Below are 13,427 nucleotides of genomic sequence, written 5' to 3'. Positions count from 1 at the left end.
TCGTTGATGAAATTACTCTTTTTCTTTTGTGACTATAACGTAATAATCTTAATCTTCGCTATCGTTACTTTTGCCCGAGCAACGCCGGGCCTACCTGCTAGTTAATATATAATATATTTTTTTTCCTCGTCTCGGTTTCATATGATTAGTACAACTGATCCGATCTTTGATCGGTTTTAACAATGGAGGTTGTTTTTCTAGTTTTGTTTTAAAAATTTTCTAATATATATGTTTAATTTCAACCCATTTTTGGGACCTCACACTTGCATATTTTTCCACTCTAGGCATTTGCCTAAAGTGTCTAGTGGGCGAGTAAGGCTTGGTTATTTCATTATGAATCAGAGCTACTATAATGATAGAATTTGTAGTCGATCAAATAGCCTAAGTGATAATGCTTCGCATTAAAAAGTCAAAGTATATAATTCATTTTCAATAAAAACAAAATAATAATAATAAGTATAAAAAAACAACGTTTAACAAATTACTTTGCTTTTCGTTTATTCTTCCGTCGTTCGCTACCAGTTGACCAGTCCACATTTCCACAAATACGAAGGCGACCTTTCTTTATAGGCTACTGCCGACGTAACAAAATGTAAAATAGGTAAAACGTCCTCTGGAGCTATCGCCACATTCCGTAAAAATTACAATTTAAGTAATATAAATATATTTATATTTACTTAAATTGTAATTTTTACGGAATGTGGCGATAGCTCCAGAGGACGTTTTACCTATTTTACATTTTGTTACGTCGGCAGTAGCCTATAAAGAAAGGTCGCCTTCGTATTTGTGGAAATGTGGACTGGTCAACTGGTAGCGAACGACGGAAGAATAAACGAAAAGCAAAGTAATTTGTTAAACGTTGTTTTTTTTATACTTATACAATGTATTACCGTCGGCCATGTGTTATTTTTTATATTTACTTAAAATAATAATAAATTTAAAATATGGAGAAGTAGATCAAACAAAATAATGCATCTGATTTGATTCTGTTTCATATTGGGAACTAATACAACACTAATATTGAATAATGTAAATTCAAGTGAATAAAATACAGCAAACTCGCGATTTTTCGGCTTAATATTGAGGACGGCCGAGCCAGACAGCACGGAAATTACAGGGTGACAATAATTAACCCGTACAAAGTTTGTAGCAATGCTGCACCTGAACTTTTTTACTGTCACCAATTTACATACTATTGTTTAATTCTCCATGATTTCCTGCCCGTGTAGATGTACTTTCGATGTAATAAGAGTTAGTTCTTTATTTTTTTAAAGGTGTCGAACAAATAATGTGCAATTTTGGAGCTATTCCGGCAAGGAAAGCATCAATGTGAAATTGTTCGTCTGCTCGGTGTTCCAAAAATGACAGTCTCAGATGCAGTTCGGCGATTCAAGGAGCTTGGCTACAATGGTGACCGTCCCGGACGTGGAAGAAAGCGCACTGTCAACACGTCTAGGAACCGCAAGATCATCACAAAGCGAGTTGACTGACATGCAAAGGTCTCCATGAGAAAAATTGCTCGTGAGATCAGAATCAATCGCAAATCGGTGCGGTTAATGGCGAAAAAGGAACTCATACTCAAGCCCTACAAGTTCCAAAAGGTTCAGCTCCTCACCAATAAAAACAAGTGCGTGAGACTCCAAAGATCCCGTTAACTCAAGCGTCGGGTCGCAGGTCGACAATGGGAGTGCATTCTCTTCACAGACGAAAAACTTTTCTCCGTACAACCACCAAAACGACAGGAACTGGTCCGCGGGGGCTCCTGGACGCTCAGCCGTCACCGAACATCACAAAATCCAATGTCAGTCACGGTTTGGGGCGAAATTTGTGCGAGCGGCAAGACACCCCTTGTTTTCGTCGATCAAGGGGCCAAAATCAATCAAAATGTGTACCACCGTGACATTCTCGAGGCTGTGGTACTTCTGTGGGCTCAGCAGCATTTTGGCAGTGCGAAATGGACGTTTCAGCAGGACTCGGCGCCGACACACAGGGCGAAGAAGACTCAGGAGTGTGCAAGGCTCATTTTTCCGATTTCATCTCGTCTGCGGAATGGCCACCGTACTCGCCGAATCTGAACCCAATGGACTACAGTGTGTGGTCCATTTTGGAGGCCAGGGCCTGTTCTAAGCGCCATGAAAGTTTGGAGTCGCTGAAGCAATCCTTGCGCTGGGAGTGAGACAAACTGTCTCCAGAAGAGCGCGGCCCATCGCTGAGAATTTCAAAACGCATTTGGGGCTCTGCATCAAAGCAAAAGAAGGCCACTTTGAAACTGGCTGAATATCTGATTAATACGTAAAGTATTGTCACTGTTATATGCTGTTGTTTTGCTAATTTTCATTTCTTTAATAAATTTACGATACAAAAAACTTGTACGGGTTAATTATTGTCATCCTGTAAAGGTGACACGCGTCAATACATCCCATATGTTGTTTATTTTTCAGCTGTAATTTTTATGCTACATTTGATAATGTTTTAATAATATAAAATTTTCAGCAAAAGTAAGTCGGTAAGATGCCTGAAATTACCACGACGCATTACCCGCTGAATAACCAAATGTTTTATAAAAGCGTTTGCCATCGCATTTTGACGTATTATTATTATTTAATAATACAGTACTGTAATAAAAAATTCAAAACAATTATATTTTTATAATTATTTTAAGCTTTTGTTTATAAAAAAAACTTTATGATATGACTGACTGTTCCGGATGATCGAGAGACTATTGTATTTCTGTTTTTTTTTTTAATTCTTTATCCTGAGATCTTTTTAGCAAGCCCACAATGGAGAGACCGGATGGTGAAAGACGGGACCCAACATATTCGGGTGGACCATCTTCGAAAAACTCTTGGGGATTTCGACCCGTCTGGAATCGATTCCCGGTCCCCAGAGCGGTACGCTACCATCCTAACCATTCGGCCATCCGGCCGTCAGCCTACTGTACTTAAATCGTCGGCTGACGATTATAGTGTCGTAACTCCACTTTTCCTAAAAATTTTGTTCTTGATATTATTATGTCGTATAGTGAAGATAAACATAATATCGTAAACAAAATTTTTATAAAAATTGAAATTACGCCGCTGCAATAATCCTCGGCTGAAATTCTTTTCATTAAGAGAGCGCCTCTTGCGTCAAAATATAAAAACAACAAAATTTTAACAAGTAAAATACGAAAGATTAAATTAAAAACAAATCAAATTAACAGAAAATAATTTTAAAAAATCTTCCCCATAGAATTTTAAAAACTAATATTAAGCATATTCGATACAACTTCACATCATACGTAAATAAATAAAGCAAACTTCAAACGCCAGACGGGTGCGCTCGCAGCGGACATATTGCGAAAGACGTAGTCAATCTTTATAAAAATTGGAGCGAAGTAAACTCGCATTTGTCATTATTCGAAGGGTGTTTTTATTGAAAAATCAAAATGAAAATCGATATTTTATTCAGATTATCGTATTTATTCTTGGTTATAGGGTCCATTAAAGCCACCGAAAGCAGCGATGTAGCCGGTAAGTAAATATTCCATGCCTAGTCAATAAACGGCTTCGATATATTTTACTCATTAATATTCTGTAAGCGATATGGCATAGGATACACACATCCTATTGTTTGTCTGTCCTTATTTCTCTTCTGAAATAATTAAGTGTTACCAACAAATGTAGGTAAATGGGAAGGCTTTTTTTCAGAGAAAATTACTTTAATAAAAAAAAATTAACGTTTTGTAACAGAAATACCCTTAGTTACCCCCTCTTTCAACTGACTCCCTTCAAAACAGTTACTTTACAGGGATTTCTGTGTTATAAAATTAATAAATTTTGTTACTTTCGGTACCATTCTGCACATGATTAAGATTTCATATGGATGCCAGAGATAAAAATCTTGAAACTGGACATATTATAGGTTTCTATTAATCTGTCTAGACAACTAGAAATCTATTTTTTGTTTAGTGTGCAGAGTTTATTTATTATGGTTTTTTTTCTTAAACAATGACAATTAAAATTCATCTGATTGTTAAAAATAATAATAATAATAATGAGGTGACTGCTTTTTTATAATGATTTTTGCATATAGAAATTGCATAGACATCACTCAAAAGCCGTAATAACTGAGAAAGTTTTCGGGTATTAAAATTCTGATGACTACTAGGAAAATTTTCAAGGCCTCGGGCTTACTTCCCAATAAAATTAATCATTTTTTATTGCGCGCCGATAACTAACTCGGGCTGGTTTCTAAGAATACCGAAACCAATTTTGTACCGTTTTACTCTAATTTATTCAACTTTTTCAATTAAGATCTCCTCGTATCAAAAAGTTTAATGTAGATTTTACCTTAGTTAATTTATTTTAAGCCAAATAAGCCACACTTGAAAGTCGACAGACAAAGGAATGTTATCTTATAGATAATTCCATCTGTGTCAATAAACTAAGCAGATGTAATGTTATATATATATAGTTTAAAAAAAAAAAATGTATTTTACTTCATTGCATAAAATATCTGCAATAATATAAGATAGATAAAATCGACAAAGCAAATTACACAGTTGGTATTATCCCATTAATTGCAGATGTAATTGTTTTATTTCGTGTTTAAAATTTATCTAGTAAATATTTTATTGCTTATTTTAAGCTTATAATATTTAATTTATATAAATTTCTTGTTTAGCTTAAATACTGTTCTTTTTTAAGTGGAAATTTAATCTAAAAAATAGAACATGGTTTTTGCCTTATATATATTTTTCACCTTGATATTTAAGTGATCTTATCGTTGTTTACAGAATTTTTATTTTTCCTGTTAGAAAATTCGAAATTCAAAGAATGTTGTTCATTGTTCGGAAATTTCGTCCTCGATTACATGTGCTGCAATCTTAACTTTTTACTTTTTTTTTTATCGAATTTGCCTTTATTTAGCATTTGACGCCAGAATGATTTTATCGCATTCATTAATGTCTAGTTATGGTTAGTTGAATATGAACAAACACTCGAGTTTATTGTTATTTTACACAGTTGGTTATACTTAAAGAAGAAAATTTTTAATGATGATCACTTCTTAATGATGATTTTTAAGTCTGATACTAAGTCTAGATTTCGTTTTCTTAGATTTTATATATATGTATATTGTTTGGAGTTTAGTTACTTGTATTCAATGCTATATTGTGTTGCAGCTTTTCGATATTACATTTGAAGGACAAAATAATAATACTTTATACAGAGATAAAATCTTAACATAGATAATAGCCATTTTTAAGAAATTAGTGTGATATCTATTCTATTGTTAAAAAGAAAATGGATTTAAAATATCAATTGGGATTTCCCTTTGTAACATGCAAAAAAAACTACCTTAGCAACATTGTTAAAAATAACAATTTCGTTACTCGTATAAATTATATTCTGAAATTTAGAGTACACGTAAATGTATGTACAGTAAAATAAATACAGTAATAAAAAATTTGGAGTATTTTGTAGTTTTAGTTAAACCGTAACGTGATTATGTAAGTGCTATTGACTTTTCTGGGTTAAGAGGATCGATGTTACAACCAGTAACTTTCCTCTGTGTAACAAAAAACCTTCACCTGGAAAATTTAACAGCACAGTCCTGTTGCAATAAAACCAAAGTATATGCTAGGTTTCATTGCACGGCTACAAATAGTTTTTTAACTGAAAAATTGAATTTCTATTAGCAATATTATATTATTTTACGTTAAAAATTTCACATATTGAATAAATATATTCAATAATTCATAATCTGAAATTATTATTGTGATAAAAATTAAATTTATTGTGCATAATTCTCTAATCATAATGATTAGTTACAATTATTTCTAATAAAGTATAAAATGCTTCCACTATACAAAATTTAGATATCTTGTTTATTTATAGATTTGAATGAATGTTTTGTTTTCTAATTTAATCTTTGATACTTTAGTTCATTGATCTGTTTGTGATCATTCTTAGGTCAAGAATCTATTGTATATAATAAAATAACTAATTATAAATTTTTCTCTTTGAAATTTTTAAATTCTAGATAAGGAAAACAATACAGTGCCTTCAGCAGTAAATAATTCTACTAACAGTACAAGTACTACTGGTACTGTAATTGAAGAGAAAGAAGGAAGTTCTAATGAAACATCATCTACTACTAACACTACTACTATTACTACTACTACTACTACTACCATTCCGGATGATGCAACAAATTCAACTAACAGTTCCATTCCATCCACTACTAACTCCACTGAAATAAGTAGTACAACAGTGGCAAGTTCAACCACCCAGGCACCTAGCACCGAATCTGGAGAAACGACTCAGACTACAGATCTGTCGACGGGAGAGAATAATCCTACAGCAGCTCCTTCTAAGCCAAAATCTGGAGGATTCAATGCTCTGAGCTTTATTGGAGGAATTGTATTCACAGTCGGACTTCTGGCTATCATGTATGTCGGCTTTAAATTTTACAAATCTCGTACAGAGAGAAATTACCACACATTATAATTACACTAAACAGTCCAGAAATTCAGTTTTAAACTCACTTTTCAATAAGCACAAAACATATAGACAACTTTGTGATGGCCAAATAATTTTCCTAAACAAAAGAACAATTTTAAAATAATGCTTTCACACATTCACTTATCATGATGATAATGGTAATACATTTGGAATGGATCAGTCTGCTGGTTTTCAAATTTTTCTGATCATTCACTTAAACTCTTAAGTGTAAACAAATAGCTGATTTTATCAAAATTCCATAATTATGTAACCTGTTTAAATTACAAAAGAATTTTTGTAATTTAAACAAACAGCCTAATCTTCCTTTCAGGAACATGAATTCATTTTTCTAATTAAAAATCTGTCATGTTAATCATGCACACTTAAAAGATTAAGTAATGAAATACATTAATATTCAATACATCAACCAAATTCAAAAAAAGAATATTTTACTTTCATACTAAAATATCTGAAATTAATTCCATCCTGTATATAAGATAAAGCTATTTAAAAATCAAAATTGAGTTTAAAACAGTTTCTTCAGAATTACTTTCATCAAAATATCCTAGAACTGCTGAAAATGCCTTACAAATGCAAATGTATTTTACATTTGTAGAAAAATTTTATAAAACTATTCCTTCCTTCTTCAAGTTAACTTTATATAATAAATGAAGCCAGATATATATATTTAAACTATGACAATAGAAATTATTTTCGACTAAAGTTGTTTGTTTCACTAGTATTTTTTTTAATATGATGTTACGTCCAAAATTGCCATTAAAGGGTACGGCTGCACTCCGTATAGTATATATGTATATTGTTGCCCAAAGATTTTTAGTCATCGAATTGGATTGTTGAGAGTCCTGTACAGTATTATGTTGTAATTATTTAATTTTCAGATGTTTGTGGCTAATCAATTCGATGTTCTAATGCTTCTTTTATAGTGGGATATCGTTTCAAACAAAAAAGGGATTGCAGAATTATGTAATGGGGGTTTTGGTTAATGATCATCTGAGTTATGGGACTTAAATTTTCAATAGTATGTTATAAAGGAATTTGTTGTGTATGCAAGAGATCAGAATAAGTTGATAACGCTACGTGTGTTAAGTCAAATAATACATTGTGATATTTGCAACTCGAGTGATTGATTTTATAGTGGTATTTTATTTTACTTTTTTTTTAATTTAATAAATTTAGAAGTCACAATTTTATTAAATTGTCAAATTACATGTGATATGTAAATTTTGTGGCTATGTAATTTAGTACTTCTGTTAGTCAACATTTTATGTATGGTGTATATGCAAGTAGTGGTAGGCTGACGTGTGTCTTAAAATAAATTATTTGCCAACAAAATTATCTTTTGCACTTATTTTGAAAATTTTGACTTGTAGTTTTACAGTTTAAGAAAATGTTAATTTGAAAATAAAATTTTACAGATCACAATGTTGTTGCCTTTTTTTTTATATTTTTATTCTATTAACAGTAAAAATAGCAGAATCATCTATGCATTTAGTAACTCCTATATTTTGATAAAATTTCATTACATATGATGAGTGTAGAAATAATTTAAAATCTGGAGCAAACAAACAAAAATTAAATCAAATTATACATTTATTAAAACCATTTCTATATATATTTACAATGATCTAATTGACAGTCTATTTTCAAAATGATGGAAGAAATTGCTGTACAATAAAGGCAATTTTATGGTACAAGTCTTTCTAGATGGCAGTGGATACACTGCCTGCTTGAGTCTTGGTTATCGCTGTGCAAACTCCAGTAGATTCTGTGGTTTGATCAATTTAATGAAATTAGAAGCAGAATCTATATCACTTGAACATACTTCTATGGATGACTGGTTGTATGTACATTTTATAATCTGAATGTTCTTTTCCAAAATTTACACACATACACATAATATATATATAGCTTGCATTTAAAGTGACTCTTACTGTTTAAAAAAAAAAAGCAAAAATTAAAATTTATTCACAAATTCATTAATCTCTTTAGCACACTTTTTTTAAAATATAAATCTTTGTAATAATCATTCAAACAGGACATTTATAGAAGTAAAATTTGAGCAAAGACCATGAATAACCATGAAATTAAATTTTTCTTTTTTTGATTTTTCAACATTCCTATTCAACTGTGAACAGTAGTCATTTTAAATCACTGTAATCAACTGTGTTCCATCCATTGATATTTTCAAGAACCCACTATTATAAAAGAACAACTTCATTTCCAGAGAAAAAATACATTTATAAGTTGGATTTAAGCTTATTTGCTAATATACAGCCCTAGAATTTAAAAAAAAATCTAAGCAGAGTGTTACAAACATCACAAACATGACCTTGTAAAATCTTTCCTACAAATTGCATATTAAAATTTGTTTTGTATACAGGAGGATGTAGCAGAGATGGGACATTTCATCTGCTTTTGAATTTAAAGTGTTCCAGAATGTTTATTCTAATGCATTTTTTTATTCTATACAATTTTGCTGTCCTGGCTTATTCTCTGATGGGATGGAAAAATCAAATTGCTTAGGAATTAATGTTTTGTTCCAATGAAGTAACATTTAGTGTTAGAAAATTCTTGGGAATTCTACCAGGTTGTTCAATAAGTTTTGTCGTTCAATAGGAGATGGCGCTATTAGGTTTGTCGTTTTATTACTCTAAAAATAGTACTACTTTTTTATAAACACGTGTGAAGTTTCATGTAGATCTGTCAACTCATTTCTATATTTGCAGCTGTTCAAAGTTGACGTGTCAGTGTATTTTTTTACAATGGAAAAAATTGAATATCGTGCAGTGATAAAATTCTTATTTTTGGAAGGTGTAGCACCAAAACAAATTCATGAACGATTGGTAAAAGTGTATAAGGACTCTTCACCTTCAATTAGAACAGTAGAAAGATGGGTTGCTGAATTTAAACGTGGCCGTACAAGTCTTGAAGACGATCCACGTGAAGGACGTCCAAAAAGTGCATCAACACCAGAAATCGTAGCAAAAATACAGCATATGGTTTTGGAAGATCGTCGATTAACTGAGAGAGATTTAGTAGAAGCCCTAGGGATCTCATTAGGCAGTGTGAGCAATATTTTGGCTGATGTTTTGGGTTACAGAAAGCTGTGTGCACAATGGGTGCCGCATTCGCTAACTATGGAGCAAAAACACATTCGAATGCAACTTTCTCAGCAACATTTGGAGCGTTTTAGAAAAAATAAAAAGGATTTTGTGCGTCGTTTCATTACTATGGATGAGACTTGGGTCTACCACCATGATCCTGAATCAAAACAAGAGGCTAAGAAGTGGTGTGAACCTGGTACTTCGGCTTCGAAGCGAGTTAGGGTCCAGAAATTGGCCAAGAAGGTGTTAGCATCAGTTTTTTGGGATGCAAAAGGAATTTTGTTCGTGGATTATCTCCAAACTGGTAAAACAATAAACTCAGACTATTATTGTAATCTTTTGGACCAGTGGATGTAAAAATTCGTGAGAAAAGACCTGGTTTACAGAAGAAAAAAATCATTTTTCATCAAGATAACGCACCCTCTCATACAGCTCAAAAAACCATCACGAAAATCAGCGAATTAAAATATGAATTATTGCAACATCCTCCCTATTCACCAGATTTAGCTCCCTCTGACTTCTGGCTGTTCTCACATCTTAAAAAATTCATGCGTGGGAAACGATTTTCATCGAACAAAGAGGTAATAGCAGCCGTGGAAGCGTATTTCGACAGTCTTCCGGATTCTCACTTCAGGGATGGAATCCATAAATTAGAAGATCACTGGAACAAGTGTATTGAAGTTCAGGGAAATTATATTGAATAATAAAATGTATTTCAAACCATAAAATTGTGTTTTTTTTTATCGAACGACAAAACTTATTGAACAACCTGGTATAATCCTGCATCTGCAGGTATATAGGAATGCTATTGATAATTCAACAATCCAAAACTGCAGTTTAATTATGTTTATTTTGACTGATTACTGGCAACGTTCCTATATACCCACAGATGTCGGATTATGGAATTCCCAAAAATTTTCTAATTGGAATATAGCTGGTATCCCAGCAAGAAAGGTAATATTTAGAGTGTTTAAATTTCATGCAATTCTTGACTCAAAAAAATATATATAAAGAAATAACCATTAAATTTTTTGTTAAAATAAATGAAACTATGATCTTTTGATAAAATAAATGAAACTATGAAAATTAACATTCTATAAAAACAAATATATATTTATATAAAATGACTTTTAACTATATATTAAATTTGCAAAAAAATTTAATGAACAAACAGATTATGGAAATAGTTTTACAAGTAAATGAGATTGTTTATTTGTTTCTATTTATAAGCAAAAATTGTTCTTTTACATACTTAACTCTAATGAATATAAATATTGTTTTAATAGAGTTAATTGTGGCATAATTAACCTAAAATTTTTTCAAACCTAGAGACCCAAAAATATTTATGAAGTCAGACAAGGTCCACGAAAGCACATCTATGTCCTGTGTGCCAGCATTCAGCAGCTAATTATGTGAACATGTTGCCAAAGTGGACTAGTTTAATTATGTATCTAGTCTGATATAATGGCATTTAGTAGCCTCCAGGTAACATGACCTACACAGTTGAATAGAATGCAGTAACCAAGTTAGTTTGATTGTTGCTCCTTTTTCATATGCATTTTCAGGATATTTATAGCAGAAAACAGCTATTGACAGAGTACTGTTCTTCTGTATTCAATAATGATATTGATTACAGAATTATAAATTTAAATTTTTTTAATTATGTTCTGTATAATACATACATTATGCAGTGATACCTTGTACTTCAAATACTCTAACTTTGAACACCAAATTTAACAAAAATTTACTTTGGAGTTCAAACTATAAAGTTTGAATTGCATGTGCAGTGAAAAAATGCTCTTGAAGTGTAAACACCATCTGTTGTGCATTTAAGTTGTCTCTTGCTCTTGTGTTTTGCTCATATGTTTTTAGTGCTTTTTGTTCTTATTTTGGTGTATTTGGTTTTATAAATATATCTAGTGTGTGTTATTCATTGATTTTTAGCAATTTATTTGTCAAGAACTGTTACATTTTATATCCTTTAGTTCAAAATTTCCTGAACAGAACTCTGAAGACCACATTTAACATGTTCAAAGTTTAGGAGCATCTTCCCCATTCACATTAAAAATTATAATGCTTTATAAACAGCAAATAAATTCTTTCCAAAACTCAAAAAGCATATCAGGCATGTTATGCTTTATCCAATGACATTTTGTCTTGATTTTATTCAAACAAAAAAAGTTTAAAATAAGCTTCTAAACAAAGAATAAATTAAACACATTATTGCTAAGTTGAGATTATAATTGTAACAGCAAAATTTAACATGTATGTTAAGTAACAACGACTATTAAAAATATATTGCACCAAACAAAGTTTTTATGTAACCTTTAATTATTTACCATGGCATTTGAGAAGTGTTTGGAAGCAACAAAGTCTAAAAGGAAGGTTGAAGTGAACTGAAGTGAAAAAAAAGAACTTATTGCCAAACATAAAGCAGCACATGTGGATCTGGTGACCATTTTTAAGATGCAGAAGTTGATGGTGTGCGACCAGTAAATGCAATTTTCATTTTATTATACAGTATTTTTATTTATTGTTTTTGTGTTTTAATTTAGTATTAAGGATTTAATTCTGTTACTTTTACCATAAATTATGTGTATTTAAATGTGTTGAAATGGGCACTGTTTAGGGTCTGGAGAATGGGTTAATTTCCTTTCCATTATTTCTAATGGGACTTCGAACAGCTTCCTAGAATGAATTAAATTCAAAGTATGAAACACCATCATACTATGTTTTCTTGATTGTAATGCACATTTTTTTTGGACTTTTCACATCTCAAAAATTGGGGTGAACATTAGAATTAGGCACAATGCTAAGTTAATGCAGTCTCATTTGCTCTTCACTCCACTCAGCAATTTGCATTTATTACATCATTTGTATAGACATGGCATACACATCCTTCTTGCTACTCAGTTTCAATTTGTTAGTTTTAGAATGATTTAGTAGTATATTGAACTACAACAAGCTGAGGGAATAATGTCTATCAGACAAATCTACTGTAGAGTTGTGTTTAAGTAGAGTTATCCACTATGCCAAAGAACATGTTTACAAGTAATTTATTCCAATGTGATACTATGTATATGATAAATTTTATGCTATGCACATCAATGTGAAATCTCACTGTTAAAATGTTGATTGTACAGTAATTTTGACTGTGATTTTTGTATTGGTCCACAGATGCTCAGTAACTGATAATGGAGTCATAAATAAATACATTCAAAAATGTGGACATTATGAAATGCTATAAACAAGATGAAATTAAATGCTTTTCAAAAAATGAATTTATATTACTTATATATTAACTTTTTGTGGCTGCATTTTCAATATAGGGTGCATATAACATTTTCAAGTTTTAATGTCTCAAAAATCAGGTCACATTAGATTCAATAGTGTATTTGAATCAAGAAAACACAGGATTATATATACAGTAAGTTCTTGTTTTATGTGGAATTGAGATACAGATTTGTGTTTTTGCAAATAGTAAATGGTTAGATTAATGGTTAATCTAACCATTTACTATTTGCAAAAACATTAACCCTTGGATTACAAAGGGTAGTTTGATTATTAACACACACATTACTGAATTTCATAATAAAAAAAGTGTTTAAAATGCTTTACATAATGTTTTTCTGTTAATTGTAAATGGTTGCTTGGTTGCTTGGACACTTAGTCAAACATTTGGGATTAGTTGGAATAGAGCACAAGTTTACATGGTGCTGCTGACATGCAACTCCTGTGTAAAACAAGACCATACAGTATAATATATTTTGTACTTTATATATGTGTACAACAAATTGCATATTTAACTCCTATTAAT

At 31.3% G+C, this 13,427-nt stretch overlaps 2 protein-coding genes across 2 annotated transcripts in view; one reads left to right on the top strand and one right to left on the bottom strand.

Moving 5' to 3' along the window:
• The first annotated feature begins 3,378 nt into the window (after positions 1–3,378).
• LOC136968258 (porimin-like) lies at positions 3,379–7,928 on the top strand. Its single transcript, XM_067262245.1, has 2 exons — positions 3,379–3,512; positions 6,025–7,928. The coding sequence occupies exons 1-2, from the start codon at positions 3,428–3,430 to the stop codon at positions 6,489–6,491; spliced, it is 552 nt and encodes a 183-aa protein (XP_067118346.1). The 5' UTR covers positions 3,379–3,427; the 3' UTR covers positions 6,492–7,928.
• Positions 7,929–8,078: 150 nt separating this feature from the next.
• LOC136968257 (PAX3- and PAX7-binding protein 1) overlaps positions 8,079–13,427 on the bottom strand; it is a 101,377-nt gene continuing 96,028 nt past the window's right edge. Inside the window, exon 20 of the mRNA XM_067262244.1 lies at positions 8,079–8,436. The gene's annotated coding sequence lies outside the window, so the exon portion shown is untranslated. The remainder of the gene's footprint in view (positions 8,437–13,427) is intronic.

Source organism: Centruroides vittatus, unplaced genomic scaffold (assembly GCF_030686945.1).
Source record: "Centruroides vittatus isolate TY-2023 unplaced genomic scaffold, ASM3068694v2 contig_1422, whole genome shotgun sequence".
NCBI lineage: Eukaryota > Metazoa > Arthropoda > Arachnida > Scorpiones > Buthidae > Centruroides > Centruroides vittatus.
The sequence above is the reverse complement of the archived record's forward strand: the minus strand, read 5'-3'. Positions and strand labels throughout refer to the sequence as shown.